Source organism: Calonectris borealis, chromosome 17 (assembly GCF_964195595.1).
Source record: "Calonectris borealis chromosome 17, bCalBor7.hap1.2, whole genome shotgun sequence".
Lineage (NCBI taxonomy): Eukaryota > Metazoa > Chordata > Aves > Procellariiformes > Procellariidae > Calonectris > Calonectris borealis.
Window position 1 is genome coordinate 1,263,875 of NC_134328.1, and position 24,486 is coordinate 1,288,360.

Consider the following 24,486-nt stretch of genomic DNA (forward strand, 5'->3'; position numbering starts at 1 on the left):
TAGCAGCCTTCCAGTACCTGAAGGGGCCCTACAAGAAAGCCGGAGAGGGACTTTTTACAAGGGCATGTAGGGATAGGACAAGGGGTCATGGCTTTAAACTGAAAGAGGGTAGATTGAGATTAGATATAAGGAAGCAATTCTTCACTATGAGGGTGGTGAGGCACTGGAACAGGTTGCCCAGAGAAGTTGTGGATGCCCCACTCCTGGAAGTGTTCAAGGCCAGGTTGGACGGGGCTTTGAGCAACCTGGTCTGGTGGAAGGTGCCCTTGCCTGTGGCAAGGGGTTTGGAACTAGATGATCTTTAAGGCCCCTTCCAACCCCAACCGTTCTAAGATTCTATGATTCTATTAAGTTTATGGGCAGCCGCTTCTGCCTCCCCTGCATCTGCTTGTGTCGGCATAGCATCACGTGTGGGCTGCAGCTCCCCCCTTCCAGGGGATCTGGGCAAGTGACTGGGCAAGTGACTTCCGTGGGGTTCAAACCCATTGCAGCAGTTCCTGAGTGCCAGAGAGAGACGTGCACACAGCAGGCAGCAGAAAGAGAGGTTGCTGCGCTGGGTGCTGCCTGTAGTAGAGCTGAAACCTGGCAGCAAAGAGCACCAAGCGCAGCTTTGCTGAGGCAAAAGGACAGAGGTATTTTGGTTTTGGCGGTGGAGTTGGAGAGCGGGGTTGCAGCCACGGTACAGGCTTCCTGGGGAAAAGGGAGTGTTGTCTGGGTGCAGGGCTGTGTAGTGGAGTTTCCATAATAACAAGGAAAAGACTAGAGGTGAAAAACGAACGGGTAAGCGTGGAGAGAAACAGTTGTCATAAATCTCTTTGTGTCCTACAGAGACATGAATAGATCATGGAACGTGTGTATGTACCCGTTTTTTCCCTCACACACGCTGATGGAGCATGCAACAGAGATCTTTCCCTGGCGCGCGCGCGCAGACACACACAGAGTCTCTCTCTCTCTTTCTAATCCCTTTCCTGCTGGTATGTCAGAGAAAGCTATTTCTGGAACGTGAAATCTAGGTCAAAAAGAAGGAGAAAATCTGAAGGGAATGATAACAGTCTCTCTCCTCAAAGGCCGTACGGGGTCAGGTCTGGCTGATATGATTAGCAAAGGGGCTGCAGTGGTGCTTTACTCCTCGGCTGTGGCCACTCATGCACAGGCTGAACAATGTGTCCTGGCCTGGTTTGGTTTTTCCTTTGCCTTCACACCACTACTTTTCCCCACAAAGAAGAGAAGGCCACGACAGCCGAGAGAGGAGAGGAGCAGAACTTGCCTTCCTACCCGGAGACCAGGTAATCACTGCACACAGAGGAGGAGGAGGAGGAGGAAAGGTGTCAGTACCCATCCCTCACAAGCCAGCGCTACGTGACTTTCCCAGAAGCCGTGGAAACTCGTCCGACAGTGAACCAGCCCTTGGGGGTTTGGACAGCACGATGCTGCTTTGTGCTGTGACGCTGCTCGGAGGTGTGCAGACACTTTGTCTTTCCTCCACTAAGCACAACCATGCTCCCGTGCAAGAGCATCAGTACCAGGGGACTGGGCTGGGATCTGCCTTCTCCCAGGGCAGGGCAGGGTTCCCAGCATAGCAATGGTCCTGGGAGCCATCTCTCTAATTTAGTGATGAAAAGGAAAAAAAAGGAAAAAAAAGCAATACAAAGAAGACAGAAGGCAGGTTGGAGGCAGAAGAGCAGCTGTTCTGGCCTGACTTTGGGGAGTATCTCTCCCAGGTAGTGCCCTCATGCCCAGCCTGGGCTTGGCAAAGCTCTGGCATATGGATGGGCACAAGGTGTGTGCAGCCCTGGCAGTTGTTTATGGCAGTGCTGGCGGCTATCAAGGACGAGCCTCATGCCTGGTTCTGGTTGGGGTCAAGGTTGGGCTGGCCTGAAGGACTAGACTTTCTTGAGCTCCTTCTGCTCCAGGTGCTGTGGTTCCTGTGCCGGGCTGGGCTGGGGCCCTGCAGCCAGAGCTGCCATCACGGGGTCAGCAGAAAGGGAGAAATGGAGCTCACACTCTCAGGGACATCTTAACCATTGGTAAGACAGGTCAAGAGAGACAGCCCAGTCCTGGAGGAGGAGGCAGAGCTGGATTCCCTGGTCGCCCTGGAAAAGATCTGGACACAGGATAAGGAGCCGGCCACCTGGGCTTTCTGGGAACAGGCTGCTGAATCCCAGGGCAGGATGCTCTGAGCAAGGGTGACGTTACCAGATGGCATAGGGAGGACTGGGAAGAGCTCGAGTAGGAACTGGCTTGGTGTGAGCTTTCCCTGCTGTCACTGGTGTATTGGGTGGAGGCTGGTTTGGGGTCTCTGCACTGGGGATTCTCACCTCCTTTTGCTGTGCTTTGCTCACCTCTGCTTTCCTGTTTCCCCTGGACATCAAATATTCAGCTCTGTATTGCAAGCAGTCTATTAAAGAAGCAATTCCCAGTGCTGCCTCTAATAAGAAGGAGCTGGGACTGGGGAGCCCTTTGTAATGCTCAGGAGCTGGCGTGGCTGTCAGCTGAACGCCTGGCAATTAGATGAACAGGTTTCACTGGGGCTTTTGAGTCTCCGGCTTCGCAAGACACAAAGCTTTGTTTAAGGTTGATCAAGGGCAGCTCATCATCTGTCTCACTGGCTGTCAAATGGGAGCTAATTGCCTTGTAATGCGCGAGTGACACAGGCATTTGTGGGAGGAACTGGCTTGTCAGAGGTGTGACAGCTGTCAAGGCTCTCCCACCTGGCCGCGCTCCCCACACAGACCCTGAGACTGGCAGCCCTCCGTGAAATGGAGCTCACTGCACCTCCTCATGCCCTCAGCTGGTGGCTGAATCCCTTTGCTTTACGCTTCAGCCCGCATGCTGTCCTCAAAGAATGAGAAGCCTGTGACAGCCACAGCATTGTTGCTGCTGGTGCCTCTTTAGGGTGAGCCCCTACAAAGAAGAAGCCCAATCCCCCTCTCAGGAACCGGGCACGTGATGGGAACGGTTCCTCTGGGCTGGTGCATGGATGCCGGTGCAGGAGCAGGGAAGGGAACGGGCGAGGGCTCTCAGTTGTTTCACTCCAGAGCCCTGCGTGGAGCAGAGGCCATGAGCAACCATTAGACCTGCAGATGATGGTGCACCCACTTCTCTCTATTGGTCCAGACTGATACCGTCAAGCTGAGAGGTACCAACCTGCTGCTTGGGAGGCCCCTCTCGTACAACACCAACCAGTTAAAGCCTCAGTGATGCACATTTGCAGGGAGAACTGAGCCCGGCTGGCTGATTAAAGGTGTGACTGCCATCCAGATATGCCTCCTGCCTTCCCCATCATGCACACGCACAAACACAGATGCTCCTCTCTGCTCCCCACCCCCTCCATCAGAAACATTTCCCTCCCCAAGCCCCAGCAGCCAATGCAAAGGGCTGGAGGATGTTCTGGAAATCAGCAGATCTCTGCTGGGTCACGTCAGAGAGAGGTGGCAACCAGTCATTTTGAAAGCCCCCTTCTGTGCTACGCCTGCTGTTGCTTCCCAGTGTTAGCCTGGATTTGCAGCACACTGAGCTCAGCATGGGCTGTACTGCCAGCAAGGAGCAGGGCTGGGCTTGCGGAGAGTGGGGTGAGCCAGGGGGGGAAGAGTGTGGGACAGAAGCAGAGCAGAGAGGGTGGTAGGAAGGGAGATCTCTTCCAGTCCCTGCCTCATCCTGTGTACTTTGACCGTGATGACCACGGAGCACAGACCACTGAAGGGGAGACGTGAGGGCATGGCCATGTCTCTGGGTGGGAAGGCCTGGAGCTGGGCACAAAGGCTGCTGGTGCTCACCGTCCTGCTCCCCCCTCTGCCCACTGCTGGGATGGGACTCCAACCTGGCTCCCACCACAGCCCCCTCCTGCTGCTCCGGCAGCTTCGCCCATGGCAGATATGCCGAGGCTGCTCTGAAACCCCCCCATAGCTCTGAGGTTCAGTGCCAGAGCTCATGCCACGAGCAGCCTGCCCCGCCGGACCTGACCCCGGCGTCCCCGGGGGTGACAGGGCTTGCTGTCTGCCTCCACGCCTCCGGCAGCACTGTACAACCCTGGTGAGATGCCGAACTCCTGCCCGCTATGGTGTCTGCCTGGTATGATGTCCAGGCACCGCCATGTCTGGGAACACCAAGGCATCACCTTTTCTAGCCAGTTCCCAAAACTGTTCCCGGGATGGGACCCCTCAGCAACTTGCACCCTGCGTTACGGCTGAGCCTCACCCAGAGCACTGGGGCTGTCCAGGAGCTGAGAGGGACGCAGGCTGCCTTGAAGAAAATGATGCAAAAGTGATGCAGATCAAGTGACTTGAAGCATCATGGAAAGGTAACAGGTTTCTCTTCTCGCAAGAGTCTGCCAACTCTCCAGAGCCTGCTCCCAGCCCCCTATGCCCCAGGAGGGCCTTGCACCAGCCAAAATGCTGCAGTGAGAGCAGAGCTGCTCCCCAGACTGCAGCTTCGCACAGCTGAACTTGTTGGCTCTGCTCAGACCTTCAGGAGCCATTTGCAGAAGCAGCATCTCCAGAGCAATGCTCCTCCCTGCCACCCACAGCGCTTGCACGTGTTTTCCAGGAGAGGTGTGGACCACTGGGGAGTGAAGCCACTGCTGCAGATCGTGCTTCTGTAAAAGCTGCCACAGGTGGAGCCTGGCTGCACCAAACATGTCCCCGGGCCAGGGCGGTGCTGGTCTCTGCAGCGGGGAGCCAGCACCAGCTCATTTTTGGATGAGACAGAAAACCAGCTCTTGCATCTCTTTCCTCCTGGGCTTTTCCAGCACTGCGAGGTCTGAGCAGCCCTTGCCGTTCCTCGCTGTCTTGAGCCAGCGACCCCAGCATCCCAGCAAAATTATATCCTGGGGCAAAGCACTTGCCTTCCTTGCTTCCCACCCGGGTGCTGAATGCACGGGGCATTCACAGGAGCCGCCTCCGGCAGCACTGCAGGTGGGCATGGTGGTTCTGCCGGGGAGCGCAGGCAGCCCCGACTCATCCCAGAGGTGCTGGGTGCTTCATTGGGAAGGGAGGGCTTGGCACGTGGGAGAGCCAGCTCTGGCCAGACTTTTGGTGAAGAGACCCCTCTGCTGCGGTGCTGGGAGAGATGGCCCGGCTGGTGAGAAACACCAGCTGACCGGGGCTGCCTGCAGCCTCACCCCTACTCCGGGGGATGGAGCCAGTTCTGACTCACGTCGGAGGGAGAGGCCAGGCTCTTGTCCAGTACAGTAATTACTAATCAAAAGAGAAGGGCCGGGAATGAATAATGCCCGCATCCAGCGCCAGGCGGGGTGTCTGGAGCTGGGTATAATGCTGCCAATTGCTCAGTGCACCGAGGCTGCAGGGTGCTGGGCTCTGGGGCTTGGGAAGGCTCCTTAGTGCTTTGAAACTCAGAGCAAGACCTGTTTTTACCCTGCACCAGGGATGTTGGTGTCTCTAGTCTATGTACACCTGATGGAGAGGCGCAAAGAGGACTTGATGCTGCAATTCTGTCTCTGGGAGAGAAAGCAGTCAGAGCCAGTCCAGCCAAAGGGTGAACTCCCAGCTCTCACCGTCAGAAGATTTTGAAAGACTGGTCTCCAGGCAGCAGCCCGAGGGCTGGGTGCACCAGGGTGACGCTGTCTGCCCGTTACCTGCAGGGGAAGGGACCGGGGTGTGAGGGCTGTAAGCCCAACACACAGCACCGCTCCGCCTCTGCATGGCGCTGGGCTGCTGCCTGGATGGCACAGGAGCCACGCTGGCGAGCCCGGCATTCAGCACGCCGCTGCCTGGGCTGCGCTGCTCAGGTCCGGGCTGGCCGAGGTCCTGCCCTCACTGGCCGCGGCTCAGGCCCCTGGCCGGGCAGGGTCAGACCTGCCTGTGACTCTGCTGGGCAAAATCACAAACCCTGTGGATCTGGAGGGGGCAGATTTGCACCATTGGCCTTTTCCCCCAGATCTGATCCCCCAGACTTGTTTCAAGGAGTCCTGCCCCGTGCGGGAACCTGCAAAGAAGTTATGCTCAGACCCTGGGGAAACCGGTGCAGAGTCCCTGATAGGCATTTTTGTTCCTGAGCGTTTCGGAGAGAGGTCAAACCTGTCAACTGTAGCCTGGATTGGGGTAATAAGAGATGCGTAGTGGAGAGGAGGAAGACGGAAGCTATTGTTAGTGTAGGGCAGCAGGGCTGCTTGCCTGTGCTGCAGGTTCCCGCTGCACCCGCAAGGGCAAGGTGGGCAAGGTGGGCATCCCATGGGGTGCTCCCAGCCGCAGCGCTCAGGCCTGGGTTTGGCTTGACTGAGTGAAGACTTCGAGCTCTCCTGGACCTCTGCAGGCCGCATCAGCCGTGCCGGCCAGATCCCAGCAACCAGACCCGGTCTGCCATTTCAGCGCCCGCATGCGGAGATCCAGCCCCAGCCATCCTAGCGGCATGCCCGGCTGCTGGCCTCCCTCTCCGGCACAGAGCAAGCCCCCATAAGCCCACAAAAGTCTCGGACAGGTATCTGAGCCCAGCGCCTCACATGCTCGACACCTCCCAGGCGGGCGGCAGCAGAATCCCCTGTCCCCGCTGGCCTCGCGCCCCTTCCCCTCCGCCTCCCCGCCGCACACCGCTGGCACTCACTGCTGTTGGTGGGCAGGGTCCTGCTGCCGCTGAGGCTGCCCGCCGGCGGGGGGGAGATGGAGCGGACGGAGCCCGTGTCCTCTTCCTGGGAGCAGCCCGCCTGGATGGCTCGGAGGTAGCTGTGGCTCCGGGAGCGGAAGTAGCTGGGCAGAGGCAGGTCCAGCACCTCCGCGGCGGCCGACTCGGCCTCGCTGTAGGTAGAGTCGCAGACCGCCTCGTACTGCTCCCCCAGCTCCGGCTCTGGCGCCTGCACGGGAAGAGGGGCAGAGCCAGTCACCCCCTGCCTGCAGGCAGCCCTTTCCCTTCCCCTCCTGCTCCTCTCCCTGCAGCCGCCCTGCCGCCGCTCCTGCGTGGTCCCGCTTATGGCGAACGGGACCGGGAGATGCTGGTGGGGTGCAGGATGCCTGGGCTCTCCGCTGAGAGAGAGGGAGGAAGGGACCCTCCTTGGAGGCCAGAGGGTCCCTGCTTGTGGAGTAGGAGAGACTTACCACCACAGTGCCTGCGAAACACCCCCAGTCTGATGGAGAGGATGAGAGTGCGTGAGGCTCAAATCCCTGTCCAGCCTCTGACAGGTCCCCCTGCCCCACCAGCACATCTGGGAGACCCCAGCCTCAGCTGCAAGACCCTGCTGGGGCAGGTGTGCTCCTCGGTGGGGGGCGATGGCCTGGCCCTACAGCGGGGTGCAGCGCGGAGAGAGAAGGTGGGATGGTGTGAGCTAGGGGGACAGCCTCCACGCTTGACCAGGGACAGGCTGCCCGGACTGGTTCTGGGTGGCACCTTCGAGAACCCATCCCAGCCCCGTCCGCAGTGGGGGTCAGGAGAGGGCTCGGTGGCAGACCACGGCGAGGTGTGAGCCAAGCAGGGGCAGCTTTGCTCCCTGCTTCTCCTGCTGCCCCCACCTCCCTCCCACCCGTGCCCCTGGCCCTGCCCTGCTCTCCGGTAGCAGCGGCTGGTCAAACTTGGACTCGGGAGAGGCTCACCCGGGTTAAACAGAACGAGCCTAAAGCAGAACGTTCTGAAATATGGATGAGAGATGCTGAGATCGGCTCTGTTGCCCACTTCCATCTCTCCTGGCCCTTTCGTTGGCCTCAAGGACAGTATTTCTACCCAGCATTGGCATCTGAGCTCCACAAGGTTTGGCTCAAAAAGTTCATCTACTTTCCCCCTAAAACTGACGGTCCCTAACCCCCTGCCGGGGCCAGGGGAACCAAGCTCTCCAGCTGCCCTGCAGTGCCCGGGTCGGGAGCGCTGCTTCCTTCTCCTCCTCCTCCTCCTCCTCCTCCTCTTCCTCTTCCTGCCGCTGGCCCCGGTGATCCCACAGCCTGCCTCACACCCTGCCGCGGGTCTCCAGGCTGACCCGAGAAAGCTCCGTGAGGAAGGAAGAGGGAAACGCCAGCGGGATGGTACCTGCTCTCCATGGGTAAATATCTGAGGGATAAGTGAGGGGGGTCCAAAGATCTGGAAGAAAGAGTTGGAGAAGGTTAAAGGCCAAGAACGGGTGAGCCCCTCACACAGACAGCCATTGCACAGGGACCGAGGACGAGGGGAGCGGACGGCCCGTCCCCTGGGGCCACTGCTGCTGACACTTCAGTACAAACTTCAGAGCTCATAAGATGCCAGGCAAGATGCCGCACAGGCCCCTCAGACAGCGGCACAAACACGGCATGGCAAAGCTCCACGGGACGCCTCCCAGACGGAGAGAAGCTGCTGATGCATTCAGCCTGTGGTATGCACCATATATCAATATATATACACAGGGCACACTTGGGACACACAATGCTGGAACACCCCTTGGCACGCATGGTTTGCCTGTGGCTGCTGGACAAGGGCTGGTGTGGCTCCCAGTTAGCACCTCTGTGAAGCCCCCAGCATTGGCCAGCACCTTGCAAGGTGGCCAGAAGCAGCGATGGGCCCCCGCAGCCCGCAGAGCCGGGGTGGATGGGCAGTATGAGTGCTCCACGTCGGGGAAACTGTCCTTCACCCTGATGGGGTTGGGCTGGCCACCTCGCTGCTATCTCCTTTGTCCCCACGCCAGGAAGAAGCCACACGGAAGCAATACTGCCTTCTCTCCATAGCAAAGCCACGGCACACACTCGGCATAAGGACAGACGCCCAACAGACACTGCGCTGCCTGTGGGGAGGAACACCTTCTCCTCCTCTCCATCCCTGGTCTGCAGAGCACATCCACACTATGAGCTCTGCCCTGCGCGAGGTGCCCAAGATGACCCATCTTGGGAAGAATCCAGGTTCAAAACGTACCGAAGGGAAGAGGCTTGGCTCTGGGGGCTGGGTCTGGTCCTTCTACACAGGGCACAGCTCAAAGTGTGGATAAGCAGTGTTGGAGGTCACCAGCTGGCTCTCTCTGGTCACTGGCCCCCTTGGTGTGACAAGTGGATGGTGACATGCACACCTGGTGAACCCTGGACTTCCAGAGGTTTGCAAGGTGCACATCAGTTGGGACAAAACCAAGCGGAGTGGACTTTTCTTTCAGAGCTAAGGATGCTTCTGTGTGGGTCTAGGGTCTTGCTGGACACACAAGGAAGGTGTTGGAGGTCACACAAAAGTGAGGGCAGGGGAGGAACTGCCTCTGGCACTGAATGAAAGGGCGGGTCAGACCCACCAGAGGATCAGACCAGCACACACTGGTGGCTGTACCAGCTCCATCCTGGATCAACAGATACGCAATTTGTGGGAGGCATCTAAATCCCAACCCAGCTGCAGCTGAGCCCTCTCTGATCTGGAGGAAAGCGGGCAGAGTGCACGTGATGACAGCAGCCCCATGCTTGAGCGGGTGCTGTGGCAGTCGGCGTGCCCCCAGCATCACGGTGCTACCAGTCTGGGTCTGGGGCGTTTGCCTGGGCAGCTCCTGGCACATCGTGGGCTGCTCAGACCCTCCAGCTCCAAGACCCTTCTGACGACTTCGTGGGGGTGCTGCACTCAGCTGCTAAATGGCAGCTTCAGACAGGGAGAGAGCACAGACTCAGCCCGCCCCTTGTCTTCACGCAGGCTTCAGACATGGATTTACACACAAAGGACGGGAATGCGATGGTCCTGACCCTTTCTCTGTGCAATGAGACCCCCAGCACATTGCCGTTGATGTACAAGGCACGAGACTGACCACAAGGAACAAGTACGCCCACGAGAAATGCCCCGTGCCCTTCCCCAAAGCTCTCCCCCCAGGGCTCCAGCTGCTCCATGACAGCAGGAGAAACCAGCCATGGGGCTGGAGGAGCGGCTGGGCTGGGACGGAGGAGGGCTCTGAGCCCCACACACCTGGAGGGGACGCCGGCACAGGCCTCTCACCCCCCTCCATCTCTGGTGCTCTGGTTCGTGATGCCCATCCCGCTGCTTTAACCCCTGCCTTGCGCTGTCGCCCTTGATCATTGCGCACAGACAGAGCGGAGCAGCACAGAAGGGGCACGTGTGTGCACGTGTTCCCACGCAGACACGCGTGAACAGAGACGGGACATGACAGAGGCCCAGGGCGACAGCGAAACAGCTGGGTGAAGCTTGTGGAGCCATTGCTGCCCGGGCAGCTCCACCTGCGTACCGAAAGGATGGGCCTCGCGGGGCTGAGATGAGCACACGGGACCTCTGCAAAGGCCTCATCCTGACATGGCCTGTGAGGCAGCTGGCTTATAGCCACCCGAGCCCCGAGCGGCTCCAGAGTAATCCCAAGGGGAGGCATAGTGTGGGACAGGGAGTTAAACCCAGTTTGCACCGACTGCGTCCCAGAGGTCGGGGTCAGGGCATGAGCCCCCCCTGTGGTAAGGGGTTTGCCACCCACTGTCAGCGCCTCACTGGCATCCTTGGCTTTGCCCTTCCCATGGGGACCAGGAATATCCAGCTAGCTGGCAGGACAGTCTCCCAAATTACGGGCACCATGTTCCTGGGTCCAGTCTGCTGCATGAGGGACGAGGTCCTCAGAGCTAAGCAGGGTTACTGTCCCCGCTGCAGGGCCCCAGGCTGGATGCCACCTTTTGCACAGGTGAAGTTGGCCTGGGCTCTGCACCCACCCACCCAGTGGGCGTGAGGAGCTTGCAGCAGGGGTGAGCAACCTTGCAGGTGGCTTCTAGGTGGTGACATGGTGGGACCCTGTGCTCAGAGCAGCCCTGAACTTCACCCACCGCGGTGAAGCATCGCTCCGGGCTGCCGTACCTGTGGCCATGGCAGGGTGAGTTCAGCTGCACCAGCAGTGCTGCGAGGAGGCGAAGCGAGAGGAAGGGGAGTCTAATATGGATCGGAATTAAGAGGCTGGCCTTTATACTTTGGTAAAGCTGCCAGAGAATAGAGTGTGCAATTCCTGGAGCGCAGCCAGTGCCTTATTTTCAAGGGGGAAAGAGATGTCCCCCTCTCCCCTCAGCTGGCCTCCTTTCTCACTGGGGTGTGCCGGTGCAGCGGCGTTCAGCGCTCCAGCATCTCACCTGGTTGATGCAACTGGAGTCGTTGACGCTGTCGGAGATCTGGTTGTATTCTTCCTCCCAGGTTGGGAACTTCGGAGGTAGGAGGATCTCGACAGAGTCCAGGCGGTCCAGGCTCCTGCCAGCAGAGAGAGAGGGTGTGAGGGGTGTCCCCACGGCGGGGGTAGCGTTGGGGCTGTGCTGGAGCTGCCGCCCTGCCAGGAGAGCCAGACCACCCCTGCCCGCGGCACCCCCTGCCAGGCACAGGTACCCGTGGCAGCACGGAGACGATGCTGGGCGCCGAGTCCACCGCTCAGCCCCTGTTGCAGCTCCTGGAGTAGAAGGAAGCAGTTTCTCACCTTGCCGGCCCCTGGCTTGAGCTATCGAGTCTGGCACATGGGTGAAGGTTTATGGGGTGCAGGGGAAGGAGAGGGGACAAGACCTCGGGTCCCGCTGCCCCCGGGAATGCGCTGCAGATGCCAGGTTAGTCCAGCAGAACCCCAGGGAGCACGTGGGACCCGTGTCAGCCCCCAGAGTCACAGCCCTGGTGACAGACGGGCTCTCGCACAGGCTGAGGCTGGGGGTGGAGGTCAGGGAAGCTGGCTCTTCTCTGCCTGGACTGGAGGGAAGGGGGTGAGAGGTGAGGTGAGAAATGACTTTTAAATGTGGTATTTTGTGGACTTTGCAATTGGAAACATCTGCAGGATTTTGTTGGTTTTTTTTTTTTTTATTTGTGTAAAGGAACCCCAAAGATTATCTGGAAGAATTTCCAGGGGAGCTAAGCCTGAATGGCAGTGCTGCAGGAGCAGGGGGTGGGTCAGTATTTCCAGAGCATCTTTTGCTTCAGGCTCTGGGAGAAGCACTGTCCCCATGCCCCGGGGCTCAGCAGCAGCCTCTGCAGCAGGAGAAGAGCAGGGCTGTCACTGAGGCCGACCCAGCCAAGACCACAGCTACAGTCTCTGCTGAGACCCAGGCACACAGGGGCCAGGAGGGATGTGGAAGGATGGGAGGGACGTGGGAGGAAGGGGAGGAATGTGGGAAGGCTGGGGCTTCCCCGTTCTTCTGTTCCACCACGAGACCCTGTGTGAAGGAGCCCTTGTCACAGATCAGGTGGGGCATGGTGGAGGACATGGTTAGCCTGGGTGAGCTGTGGGACTCTGCCTCTTGAATCGCCCATGGTCCCTTCAGAGGATCCTCAGGGTGCTGCTGCCCCCGCGTCCGGCAGGGCCGTGGGTGCAGAGGTATGTCCTTCACCAGCCTGGGGGACAGCGAAGCTGAGGGTGCGTCTGAGCTGGACAGGAGCTCTGGGCAGCGTGTGGACCTCCAGGTCCACAGGAAGGACTGTGGCACCTCCTGAGTCTCCATCCTGGGGCGTGATGGGCACAGGGAGTAGTCTCTTCTGCCAGGGGTGATGGAGGAGACACCCAGGCCCCACTGCTGAGCGGCCAAGGGCAACGTGGCGCTCCCAGCCCCCTCTTGGCCTGAGGGTTTTGTCCGTGAGCTCACTGCGTGCCCATGGTGTGAGCCAGTTGTGTCCTGGGGCCGGCAGAGTCCCTGCCAGCCTCCCTGTGCCCATCGCATTGGGCTTCACGCTGACCCCCCCTCGCAGCCTGCCCGTGGGGAAACCGAGTCACAAAGCAGGCAACAGACTTTGGAAGGGCAGAGGTCCTCTCACAGGGACGGATTGTGTCTCACTCCTCTGTGCCTCGTCCCTGCAGTCCCTCCTGTCCCAACCCACAGGTCCGGTGCCCCTCGGCTGGTGGACCCCAGAAATGGCCCCAGCAACTCTGGACAAGGAGACCGAGGATCTTGGTGAGGGCTGGCATGGGGCTGTGCCAGGGCACGATGCTGTCCCAAGGGTGTGCCAGGCTGGTGGGGGACCCCAGCGAGGCCCCGCAGCAACCAAAGCAGCCACAGCATCCAAAAAGCTCCTTGGTGAGGGGCGGAGAGGCGCGGGGGTGGTCGGCAGATGGCAGCCGTGCTCACGCTCCGGCGCCGGCTCGGACGGCGCTGCCGCCTGCCCCGTGCCCCGCACAAGCCCTGGCCAGCCTGGGGCAGAGGGGACGGGCAGGCCGGGATGCGATGTCCCTCACTGGAGCGCGGCGCCAAGAGCTGCGGAGCCCCCTCCTTCCCAGGCAAATCTCCTGCTGGGGACCAAGCACTCGCAGCAGTGGCCGCATCCAGCCCAGCCCTGCCGGACCCCATGTAGCTGCACCCGCGGCTCGGCTGGCTCTGCCCCTCCTGCTAAACGCCCTGCCCTGACTTAGCCCCTTCCTCAAAGCTGCCTGTCCGTGGGCTCCGGCTGGACCCCAGCAGCCCAGGTGAGGTCATACCCTATGGACATGACTGAATGGACAATGAGCCCAAGATAGGAAGAACCTCAGTCTCTCAACTTGGGTATTGTGCATCAGACACCCCTGGACCCAACTCTGCTCCCCCTGAAGTGGATGTGAAGGCAGGGAACAGGGATGGATTCAGAGCAGGCATTTCCAGGGCTCCTTGCAGTTAATTTTATCACCATCTCTCAGCAGAAATCAGCATCTGGTCTGCAATCTGAAGCCACTGTGAGGGCTCTCCACACTGCCTGCTGCACCCGCACTTCTTTCTGGCTCTGTCTGCTGAACATCAGCAGTTCATCTGTGGTGGCTCCTGCCTCCTCCTGCCCCTCTGTGCTGCTCACATCCTCCCGAGCCACAGCATCTGAAACACTGACAGCCTGTTACAGCCCCTGGGTGCCTTGTCCCGGGAAGCGGAGCAGCTGGTGAGGACACTGCACAGCATCACCTCCGGGCAGGTGGTCCACACAGACCCCGTCCTGCAAGGACCAGTCTCTTGCCCAGCAAGCTTTTGTTGTGTTCCCCTTGGTTTGCTGTCTATCTGGCTCAAGCCACTGTGGGTCTTCCTCCCCCAATAGTGGTCGCAGACCTCTCAGCTCATCTCTCCTGGCCTCAGGATATTACCCAGCCTAGTGGGGCAGTTTCTGGCTGGTCCCAGAGTCCCTGGGACTCCTGTGGAGCAAAGCAGATGGCACAGTCCCAGCAGCCTGTGGGCTGCGTGCCAAGTGTCCTCAGCCATGCTGGCTGAGCATCTTCCACGTCTAAATAGCATCATGGGGTTGGGATCTCTGCACTCCCTCGGAAGAGCAGATGCTTAGAGAGGAAATCCACACAGCTCCATCAAAGGAGTGCCCTCCTCATCACTGAGGGGATGGGGACCTGGAGCAGGCTCCTAACACCTGGGCTATTTGGAGGATGGAAAGCTCTCTCCATTTCTCTGCCACATCTTCTCCTGTCCTGCTTGTCTCCTCATCTGCCTGCCCCGTGGGCAGTCTGAGCTGCTGTGCAGGAGCCCTGCTGGGCTCTGATCCCCACATGGGGTCTCCATGTGGGTGCTGCTGGCTAGACCCCAAGGACTGCTTCTGGGGTGGCCCCTGGAGACCTGTGCAGAGCTCCTGGAGGAGCTCCAGCATTACCTTTGGGTGGTGCTCTGCTCACTCAGGGACTGTTGGGTGGCCTTGAGGTAACTCTGCCTCCGAGCTGCAGTTTTCGGGGATGGTTTGGGGCTGGTTTCTGAGTCTTCGCTATCATCATCCCCCATGGCTTTGATGTAACTCCCGCTCCGCATGCGCCGGCACGGGATTTCGCTGTCTTTGTCCCGAGACAGCGTGTTGTTCCACTCCCCCTGAGGCACCTGCAAGAGTAAGGGGAGCATGAGCAGATGTGAGGGACAGCACCTCTGGAACCAGCGGGATCATGGGGACTTGGGGGGATTGGTGGCAAAGACAATTGTTGGACCCTCGGCTAGAGTGCGGTGGGAATGGGCAATGCAATTCCTTTCCGACCCTCCCTTACCAGTTCATGCCAGGCAGCCTTACGTTTGATTGCCTCTGTTTTAGCACATCTACCCACAGCCATTCACCCCACCACCACTGCAGACCGCCTTCACACTGGACCATGCTTACACAGTTGATACAAGCTGCACAATGCCAGGCATAATGGGGAAGTAAGAGTCTCACCAGATTTGCGCTGGGCATTGGGACAGGAGTGGCACACGCTTGTTCAACGCAAAGCCCACACTCATTTAACGTAAAGTGCACATACTGTTCAGGCCAAGGCAATCAGGAGCTGTTGTGGATCAGAGCCCAGACCTTCACTAGGTCCAACACCCTTTAAGATTTCTGAGTTGAATGTGACTCTTAGTGGCTGAAATTCATTTCTGAAGCCAAGCCAGGCCCTCACAAGTCCCTCTAGAGCAGCTCGGGCACGTAGACCTTGTGCTGGCCTCTCTACACAGAGATGGTCAGTACCTTGTGCAAGAAAAGCACTTCTAACTTCACTAAGATGACAACTCTGTGATTAATTTAAGGCAGACATGGTGTCTCGTTCCCTCATTAGAGACAGGCGAGCTGATGTTTCCACTGGAGGCCTGAAGCACTGAGCAACTGAAGTAACCAACACCATTGCCTGCCTGTCCTGTGAAGAGTTTGTGTGATCGGAGACACAGCCAAGGCTCGGCCAGCAGCAGAGCCAGATGTCAGCCCAGGACTGATCAGTACAAGAGCCACACGTGGTGTGGGACAGGCCAGGAGAAAGATGGGGCAACCTGAGTTGCCAGGAGCAAGCCTTGGTTTTGTGGCTAACTTGGTTTGTAGCTGGCCTTTGAGCTGAGGAGACGTGGTCAAGGAGAAGCAAGGGAAGATGTGAGGAATGCAGCAATGTGCAAACCATGCGGACAGCAGGACAGCCCGAGCCCCCCAGTCTGCTGTGGGAAGCAGGCTGGTTGGGGAGCGCTATGGGGAGCAGTAAAGGATCTTGTGCAGAGTGCAGCTCGTGCTACCGAGAGCGTCCACGTTGACTCTGCTGGATGGAGCTGTTGGATTTGCCCAGCTCCCCAGGGGGCTGTGGGATTAATCAGCCGGTGTTTATATAGTGCTTTGGGGATGCAGAGCTGTGTTGCAGCCAACCGAGATGGTTCCTGTTCCCCTCCTTGTTCACAGCAGGCATGTGGTAGCCACAGCCGGCTTGAGGGTGCCGTCTGCTGCTGCTGGGGTGCAACATCTTCAGATGAGCTTTAGATCTGCAGATAGTGGCTTCTTGTTCTTCTGAGAGGTCCCAGGATGTGCCAGATGCAGGCTCAATCCACGCGCAACAGCTGAGCTCATTCCAAGGGCTTTCTTCTGCCCAAAGGAGCCAGCAGTTCAGCCCATGTCCTGCCAGCCTGCTGCTTGCTGTGTGTGTTTGGGAGAAGGCAAGGGGTGACCCCAGCGCTATGTGGAGCAGAACCCAAACAGCCTGTGGGACCGCTTTGGTGATGGGGCTCCCGCCGTGATGTGCGCCCATGGGCCAGGACCCCTATTATCGGGGGACATGGAACAGGGAGCCAGAGGCATTGTGCTGCCTGTGTGCGAAATCCAGGTGGGTGACCGACGTGGAGCGATTCTCGCATGTGAGACGTAAACCTGGCCAGGCCTCCCTGGCCCCGCTGCTGCTGCGGGTTTTCCCAGCTCTTTCCACTCTGCCTCCTGCAACCTTTGTGCTTGGCCATAGCTTCTGGGCTGGCTGCTTGCAAGGCTGCTCAGCTCAGGAGCTACTGGGTGTTACCTGGCAGGTTCCTACAAAAGTAGGAGCAGAGAGCCCTTTCTCTCCTGGGTGGGAGCGCTCCCTCTGCCCCAGCCCAGCTGCCTGCACTGGGTGGCCCTTGAGGCCAGCCAGGAGGGACCCTGCTGGCTCCAGCTGAGTCCTGCCATGGGAGAGATCCTGCAGGTCACTGGGGTGGCTGGCTCTGACCTTTCCTAAAGGAGACAGGAGCCCTGAGAAGCACTTCTACACCCATTGCCTTGGCGCCAGGTCTGACTTGAGACTGCAATTTGCTGCCTGCCTTCTCCTCAGGATGAGCCGCAGCCTCCTGCCTGCAAGGGTCCTGGGCCAGCAAGGGGCTGGGGTGAGGGGGCAGACAGGGCTGGAGCCTGCAGCCCCTGGGTAAGGAGGTGAGAGCTTGCTAGCAGCCAGGCGTGCCACGCAGAGGCCAAGGGACTACACGGCCATCCCCTGTGCAGAGGCAAACGCTGTATTTTGCGGGGCAGTGAGAGCTGCTGGGCTCAGCAGGGGCATTAAGACCCCAGGCTCTTGCAACCGCTCTGATGCTGCTGTTTGAGGGCAGGGTCTGCGGGTTGCTCAGCTCCTCCCGGGCTTGTCCATCTGCCTTCTGGCCTTGGGCACTCTTGGCTCTAGGCAAAGCAATACAAAGACAGTGTTTTCAGTATGTCTCTGCTGGTGCAGCTTGTCTACAGCAGCGTGAGCCAAGCATCCCACAGCACTGCCTGCCCTGTATCCCTCTCCTAGGGACAGCCTCCACCAGCTTCCCCGTCGCATTGCGACAGCCCGCTGGTCCTAACTGAGCTGCCTTATTTCTCCTTTCCCTTGCCTCTCCTCTACTTTGTGCCTTGGCAAGGCAGCAAGAAACAAAGCTGCTCTCAAGGTGCTCCACATTCCAGTTTAGCAGCATCAAGGGGAAGGAAGATGCTTGGCAGGACACCCTTTGAATCTGGTGCCCCAGTTTGGAGTGTGCCCTGCCTCTGTCTGCACGCAGAATCCACAGGGACTCCCACAGCTCCTGCTCCCATGGGACACAGTGCAGGGCAAGTGTTTCAAAAGTGCCACATCTGAAAAGACAAGTAGGTGCCCTTGGGGATCTTCGAAAACAGTGCAGGTACTTGAGGTGCTGTTCAGGATCCTCCAAGATGCTTCTCTGCACCTTCAGGCACCGGAGGACGTGAGGAGCCTGTCCCACAGTCTCTGAAGCTCTGCACGGGGATGTTGTCAAGGGACAGACCTCGAGAGACCTCCATGGCAGCAGCTTTCCTGGCAGCTGAAACCTTGGGCTCTGAAGACAGCCCGTGTATTACAGAAAGGGCAAAGTGGAAATGAGGGCTGCCTTGTGTTGCCCCTAGGCCTGGCACAGAGAAGCTCAGGAGGCTCCTCACAGGCTGTGGGAGCCTTGCTGCTCTTCGTGCTGCTCTCCCAGATGTAGGCTTGGTTCTGCCCATGGTGGTTTGGTTGGCGTGAAAGGGGTGGGAGCAAGAGGACGCCCAGGTTGAGAGCCCTTGTAGGTGGCTGCTGGCACAGGGGGCTCGGGGATCCACCCTGCCCAGTGGCTACACAGGAGGGGAGGAGTGGACAGCAGAGCTGCTCTGCCAGGCTTCAGGATGCGGATTCTCCTTTCTGCCCGGTCTTGGTCCGTGCGGTGCCCCGTGGTGCAGGCATGTGTGATCCAGGCACATGTCCGTCCCTGGGAGCTGGGCTCCACTGACACCATCCTGCCACAACACTGCATGTTGCAATGAAGCACTGCCTTCTGGCTCCTCTGCGCTCCGTGTCATGGAGGGAAAAGGAAAGCAGGGGCCACACAGAGGTTTCTCCCTACCTTAATTCTGCCTGGGGCATTCCCCAGTCACCTGGGGCATTAACAGAGGGGGGAGAGGAGGGAAAGGGTGCTGGGCAGGGGTGAAAGAGCTGCACTGCTCCCATCGCTTCGGTGAGGTCTGGGGCAAGAGAGACTCACAGAGCAAACAGGGTTTCCATTCGCACGTGTGCCAGCTCTGACATGCAGCCCAGCCCCGGCACACACCGACATGCACCACACATGAATGCACGCACCAAGGCACCCGCAGGGCCGGACGCAGCGTGCAGGGATGCACGTGCCATGCAGCCAGGCTCCAATGCAAAGAGACTGAGCCCGATGCGGGTACACCGCTGCTCCCTCCAGGGCCGGATCCCTCGTGGTGTCCTGAGGGCTACGAGTGGTCTCAGGCATGTCCTCAAGAAAGCAAGCTGGAGCCCAGGCTGCCTATCGGCCCCATCTGTCCTTTTGGCAGGGCACCTTCTGGGAAGGACCTGGGCCGGGTTTCCTGCCCCGTGGGCAGCCCCGTGGGGCTGGTGTGAGGGCAGCCAGCATCTGCGGAGCGGCTGGCACTGAACGGGCCACCCACTCTGGATTACGAATTTATTTTGGGGACTACTGGGGTTAAGGAAGCTTTGGTGCAGTCTGACTGTAAGTGGGGTTGGGGAGGCTAATCTGGATGATGCACAGGCTAATAGTGCCTGTGGCACGACTCTGTTCCCTGGGAGCCCCGACACTGCCCATCCCTTCGACGTGGTCTTGGTATCCACGGACATGGGTCTGAGTCTGTGTCTGGGGCAGAAATGCTGCTCAGCCCTGCCTGCTCCTGTTCACCCCCTGCCTGGGGCACCTCTCACTCCAAGGAGCTTCTTGGCCATTGGGATCCTGACCCCTCAGCCTCTTCCCTTGCACCGCCAGCCACGCGTGGGGCCCGTGGGGAGGGGAGAACAGGGGACGGGGAGCACAGCCTCCCTCCCTGGGGACTGTGCTCTAAGGACAGTGCTGTATTGCCTTGGGGACTGCTCCCGAGAAAACCCCCACCCTGACGGGACAGGGCTGGACCTGGAGCTGGGCGATCACCCACTCTCAGCTCCAAGATCTGGGTCTGGGGATGGGCCTGGAAACATCACAGGGGCCCCCAATAGTCCCCGATGAGCCCCAAGACTACCCAGAACCTGCAAATGGGGCAGGGGAGGTGAATAGCCTTGGGGCTTACCCCAGCCTGGAGGCTGGGGGGTCCTGTTTGTCCCCATCCCACTCCTCCTGCCCCCCCTCATGTCAGAGGGGCACTTGTCCACCTCTGGGACCCACCGGGCATTTCTGCCTTGCAGTAGCCCCGTCCACAGCAGGGCAGGGCCCCCGTGCTCCCCAAGCACTGGGCCCTGCGGGCAGGCAGATGCACGCGGTCCCTCACCACGGCACAAGCAGGGAGTGGGCTCGTCCTGCGCCAGGGAGGAGTGGGTGCCAGGGGACGTGTGGCCTTGCAAAAGGACGTTTCCCACACACCGGGCTCCAGAAGTGACTTCTCCATCGCCAAGTTAGTCACCTTACTGTGCCAAGGAGGGGTCTGGATAAAATCGCCCCATTCTACCCCGAGGGCCCTGAGCCTGGTGCCCTGCCCTTTGGGGCTCACACTGGGCGTCTGGGGGCAAGATCAGCCCGAGCAGCCGTGACCTGTCGGCTTGCGGGGGCACCGAACATCACGTTTTCTGGACTGGGTGCCCGGGGTCCTGGCTTTGCTGGTGAGATGCTGCTGGCTGCGGGGGCTGCCCCAGGCGTTCAGGGTGCCGGTCACACCCCGGCGTCCCCCAGTGCCCCTCCAGCCATGCCGGCAGCGGCTGCCGGCTGCTCCCTACCCAGGCTGCTCCCGCTCCGAGTCTGATGGCGCAGGCTGCCGACCCCGTCCGGTGGTCCCAGGAGGGTCAGGGCGGGAGGGAGCTGGGCAAAAGCTTCCCCTCAAAACAAGATCCCTACCTGGCCGCTGCCTGCGTCGATCGGCCCAGGGCTGAGGGGCTGGTCCCACCTCCGCGGGGGCTCGCTCGGCTGCAGCGGGGCGGCACCCGTGTCCTCCCAGCCGAGCGGTGGGGCTGCCCAGCTGCTGGCCGGGCTCACGCCACCCAGCTGTGCCCACAGCCCTCCGTCAGGCTGTCGAGAAACGGAGGCTCATTACATGGGTGGGGAATAACGAGCAGGGCAGTCTCGTACCCCTGGCCGTGGCCAAACCCCGGGAGGTGAGGGGCTGTGGGGGTTGCATTTGGCACCCGGGGCTGCCTGCGCTGGGCTCTGCTGCCGCACCCGGAGGGGGAACAGTGCCGGCGGATATTTTGTCTGCAGCTCTTTAACCTCCTAACGCTTAACTGAAAGGAGGGGGGCAAAGAAAAAGAAACCAGGCCGAGAACATTTTTTCTGATGACGTTCCTGATGCAATAAGTCCCTCTGAAATTTGATTTGCAGCCGTGGCCAGCAAGGTATTGGAAGCAGAGTGTGCTTCAATAATTCATTGCTCTTTAAAGCCTCTAAGCCCGCTGGCCACAGCCAGGGGAGCCCATGACACCTTTGCATTAAAAAGGATGCTGGAGATTTACATACATAGACTAGTCCCCTCCTCCCCCCATCCAGGCCTGGCTTATTTATCTTCATTCCTCTCTCTAGGGCACAACCAGGTTTATGTTCCTCAAGCGCCACTTTTTGAAACTGCCACAGGGACCTGGCGCTCTTGGTGACGGGGGGGTTCAAACCAGCATTAGCCATGCAGGCTTCTGCCATGCAAGCGGGGCACCTGGCACTGCCCTCCTGGCCCCACAGCCCTGCCCCACGGGCGAGTGAGCAGCAAAGGCAGCCATGCCCCGCGGAGCTGCAGGTCCTACCAGCGCTCCAGGGAAGCTCTGTAGAGTGGGGCTTACTGGGCACGCCGGCACATCCTTGCGATGCGTGGATATAAGGGGGTAAGCATCAGTTATTACTGGTGACCTTCAGACCGTGGGATGGCGGCTGTGCTTGGCCAGAGACCAGGGAGCTCTGTCCGGGTGGGATATGAGCTGTGGCCCCTTGGCATGCCCAGCTGCCTGGGCACCGAGTGTAAACAGCTGCAGGTGGGCAGCTAAGTGGCCGGCTGCCCAACAGCCCAAGAGTCCACCCCACCACAGCATCTGCAGGGTCTGGGTGGGCAGTGGTGGTGTGCTGGGGTCCTGCAGCAAACGGGGATCACAGCAGAGTGTGCCAAGGCTGCGGTGTGGGCACATCACCTCCTCCCCATGCTGCCATGGTCCAGCACAGGGGCTGGGGGGTCCTGGGGCAGCGCTGCAGCTGGGGGAGCCGGACCCCATCAGCACCAGTGTCCCCGCAGGAGGTCTGGCGGTCTCTCCCTGGGGCCTTGGTGAATTTAACCCCCCCATCCCTCTCCTGGCAACGTGACTTGAGGTGGCAGCTGAACCACCTGGAGCTGTTTGATAAGGTCTACTGGGCAATAGGGCGCCTACCGAGAGGGTGTCCCCTGTCTTCCTGCACTCTCCCCGCATGGAGCAAGCCATAACCCCTCCGTGGCACCCACCTGCAAGTAGTGGTAGGCCAAGTCTTGATGGCAGGACTTGGATTTCAGCAAGGCTTTGTCGATCGTGGCAGAGGCCTTCTGGCACACTTCCCGGGCATGGCTGAGTGTCAGCGTGGACCAGGAGCCCCTCTTAATGTAGTTGGAGTCATTGTTGATGGGGATATTGGTGCAAGGGGTGACCTTGAGGTCGTTATTGCTCTTGGAGGATTTCAGCATGTGCTCGCTGATGGTATTGTAAGCGTGCATGAAATACTTCGGCTGGCTGTGGTCCGGCTGCCGGCCCAGTGTCATGAGGCCCATTGGGTTGCGGTAGCTGCAGGTATCGCTGTCTAAGTTGTCATCTGAGCTCCACCAGCCTGATATGTTGGATCTGGTCCTGCGCTTGGGCTCGGAGGTCTTCGCTCGGTCTTTGCTCTTGCTCCTCCGGTTTTGCTTGGGGTCATCCACCCCCTTCTTGCCGTTCACGTTTCCTTTGGTGGGGCCCTCCAGAGACTGGGACTTGGCGAATAGCTTCTGGACAGAGTGGACAAGGTGCCGGATGCGCCCAGGGCTCTCGCTCCGGTGCTTCGCATCGCTCCTCTGAAACTGGAGGGTGCTGAAGCCATCTCTGTGGATGGGCAGCTGCTTCTCAAACTGGTCAAGGAGGTTTGCAGGCAGGCGGTTGATTTTAGTGGCTTGGGCATGGCTCGGAAAAGGGTTGTCATCTGGGACCTCGAAGTGAGAGTTGTAATGGATGCGGGGGAAAGTGCTGCTGTTGGAGATCTGGTTGTTGAGTGGAAGGAGACAGTCGCCGTGGAGGGCATTCTGGGCTGGGAATCGGGGGTCCATGGTGAAGGAGTCGGTGGGGCTGAGGAGATAAGGGTTCCTGTCCTGGGGGGCATAAAGAGAGTCTTGAGGGGAGTCCAGGTTATCGGAGAGGTGGCGGCTTCTGTTATCTCCTAAGCCCTTCATGGTCCCAGTGTTTCCTAGAGCATCGCTCAGGGATGGCGCGGCAGAGCCCTTGCAGGAGCAGCGACCCTGCTCCCCCGCAGACTTCCCTGCACCTGGAGGAAGAGGAGAGATGCTCAGAGCCTGCCGAGGACCTCTTTGGCAGCCCACTCCTCACCGGGGCATCCTTGCGAGGGCTGTCCCAGCTCTAAAAGCAAATGCCCCCAAGGTTAAGCGACGAAGAAGAGAAGCAGGACGGGAGAGAGATGACATGGCAGGAGGGGAGGAGCAGGGGCGTGAGACCAGGGGCTGCAGAGAACAGGGTACAGGAGAGGAGGAGGGGAAGGATTCATTCTTTCTAGCTGCAGTTTAAGTGCTTGTGGGTCCCAGTGCTCAAACACAGGCTGCTTAAATAATGCTGCTGCTATTTTTCTGATCTCTGCACATGTTTATTTAATAGAGTCCCTTCCCCAGCCAGCGTGACAAAGGCTAGCAGGGGCACTGCCAGCAAATCACTGCTCCTGTCCCATTTGTTCAGGGGGCTGGAGAAAAACCTGCTGTCAAACACTGCACACGGGCCTTGCCTGAGCCAAGGGAAGTCTGGAGCCAAGCGTCCCATCTTCTGCATTATGCCTTGTGTTTCTGTGGTTACTGGATCTTGGGAGGGGGCTGGCAGCCCCGCTCTGTGTGTTGCGTGTAGCTGTGCTAATGCGATACGATGTCAAACGTCTCCTCTCCAACAGGCGCCCCGGTTTATGGCATATTTTACCCTGGAGGAAATTGTTTCAGTAGCTACAATGAGAGCAGAGGTGTTTCTGACCACTCAGAGACTGACCTGAGAAGCTCTTTGCTGCTCAGCTGATCTTCCCTGCCTTGCTGCATCGCTCCTGGGGGAGCTGTGTCACCCTCCGAGCCTGGCCGTCTGTCCCTCGCTGTGGTCCTCCTCTGCCACAGCAAGGGGCTGAGGGTGGCCACCTGTGGCCCACTCGGCAGGTACAGGCATCCCTGTCGGGTGGTGGAGGGGGGCAGCCGGACACGGAAGGTCCCCTTAGGGCAGGGGAGCTCTCACTGAAGGTTTCTCCGGTGCACTTACCCGGTCCTGCTCGGCTCGGAGGGATCCTCATCTGCACTGGGTTATACAGGGAAAAAAGGCAAACTTTTTGGGGCTGCTTAAAGAAAATCAATGAACGTATAGATGAGTTAAGTTGATCAATCAACGTGTTGATTTTCCATACTTAAAACCTATTTGAAATCAGGCAGTGTATAAACTAATTCTTACTTCCTTTTACCTTTTAGTTTAGTTTCCTATTTCCTTTTCATTTTAGTTTGAGTGCAGCTTGAAGGCAACTAGCGAACACTGAAGCATCCTACGGGTGTAAAATCTGAAGAACTGGGATCCTAGACTACTTTTGCAAAATCCAGGGCCCCAAAACATGTACACGTAGCTGAACAGCTGCTCCTTGATAAGATGAAGGGGGTGCTCTGGGAGCTGGGATGACAGGGGTCTGTGCAGAAGAGCCATCTTTCAACACTGGGATGACCCAATGTCCCCCAACATGCACCTGGAAGGGGAAATAGTGCCTGGACCCTCAGAGCCTCCAGTGGGTTTGTGAGAAAGAAAACCATCATTTGCTTATTCCTAGAGAACAAGTA

At 59.1% G+C, this 24,486-nt stretch overlaps 1 protein-coding gene across 4 annotated transcripts in view; it reads right to left on the bottom strand.

The window, feature by feature from the left end:
• The window catches only part of DLGAP4 (DLG associated protein 4), a 71,695-nt gene extending 48,823 nt beyond the window's left edge, over nucleotides 1-22,872 (bottom strand). Inside the window, exons 1-6 of one of the 4 annotated variants that reach the window (XM_075166231.1) lie at nucleotides 21,907-22,872; nucleotides 20,331-20,501; nucleotides 14,431-14,648; nucleotides 10,983-11,097; nucleotides 7,966-8,016; nucleotides 6,559-6,805 (exon numbers count right to left, since the gene is read on the bottom strand). In XM_075166231.1, the coding sequence (XP_075022332.1) occupies nucleotides 6,559-6,805; nucleotides 7,966-8,016; nucleotides 10,983-11,097; nucleotides 14,431-14,648; nucleotides 20,331-20,501; nucleotides 21,907-22,857 (1,753 nt within the window). In that variant the 5' untranslated portion in view covers nucleotides 22,858-22,872. Of the gene's footprint in view, nucleotides 1-6,558; nucleotides 6,806-7,965; nucleotides 8,017-10,982; nucleotides 11,098-14,430; nucleotides 14,649-20,330; nucleotides 20,502-21,223; nucleotides 21,278-21,906 lie in introns of all 4 variants that reach the window. The other 3 variants (XM_075166228.1, XM_075166230.1, XM_075166229.1) reach the window with 3 other exon arrangements.
• Nucleotides 22,873-24,486: the final 1,614 nt, after the last annotated feature.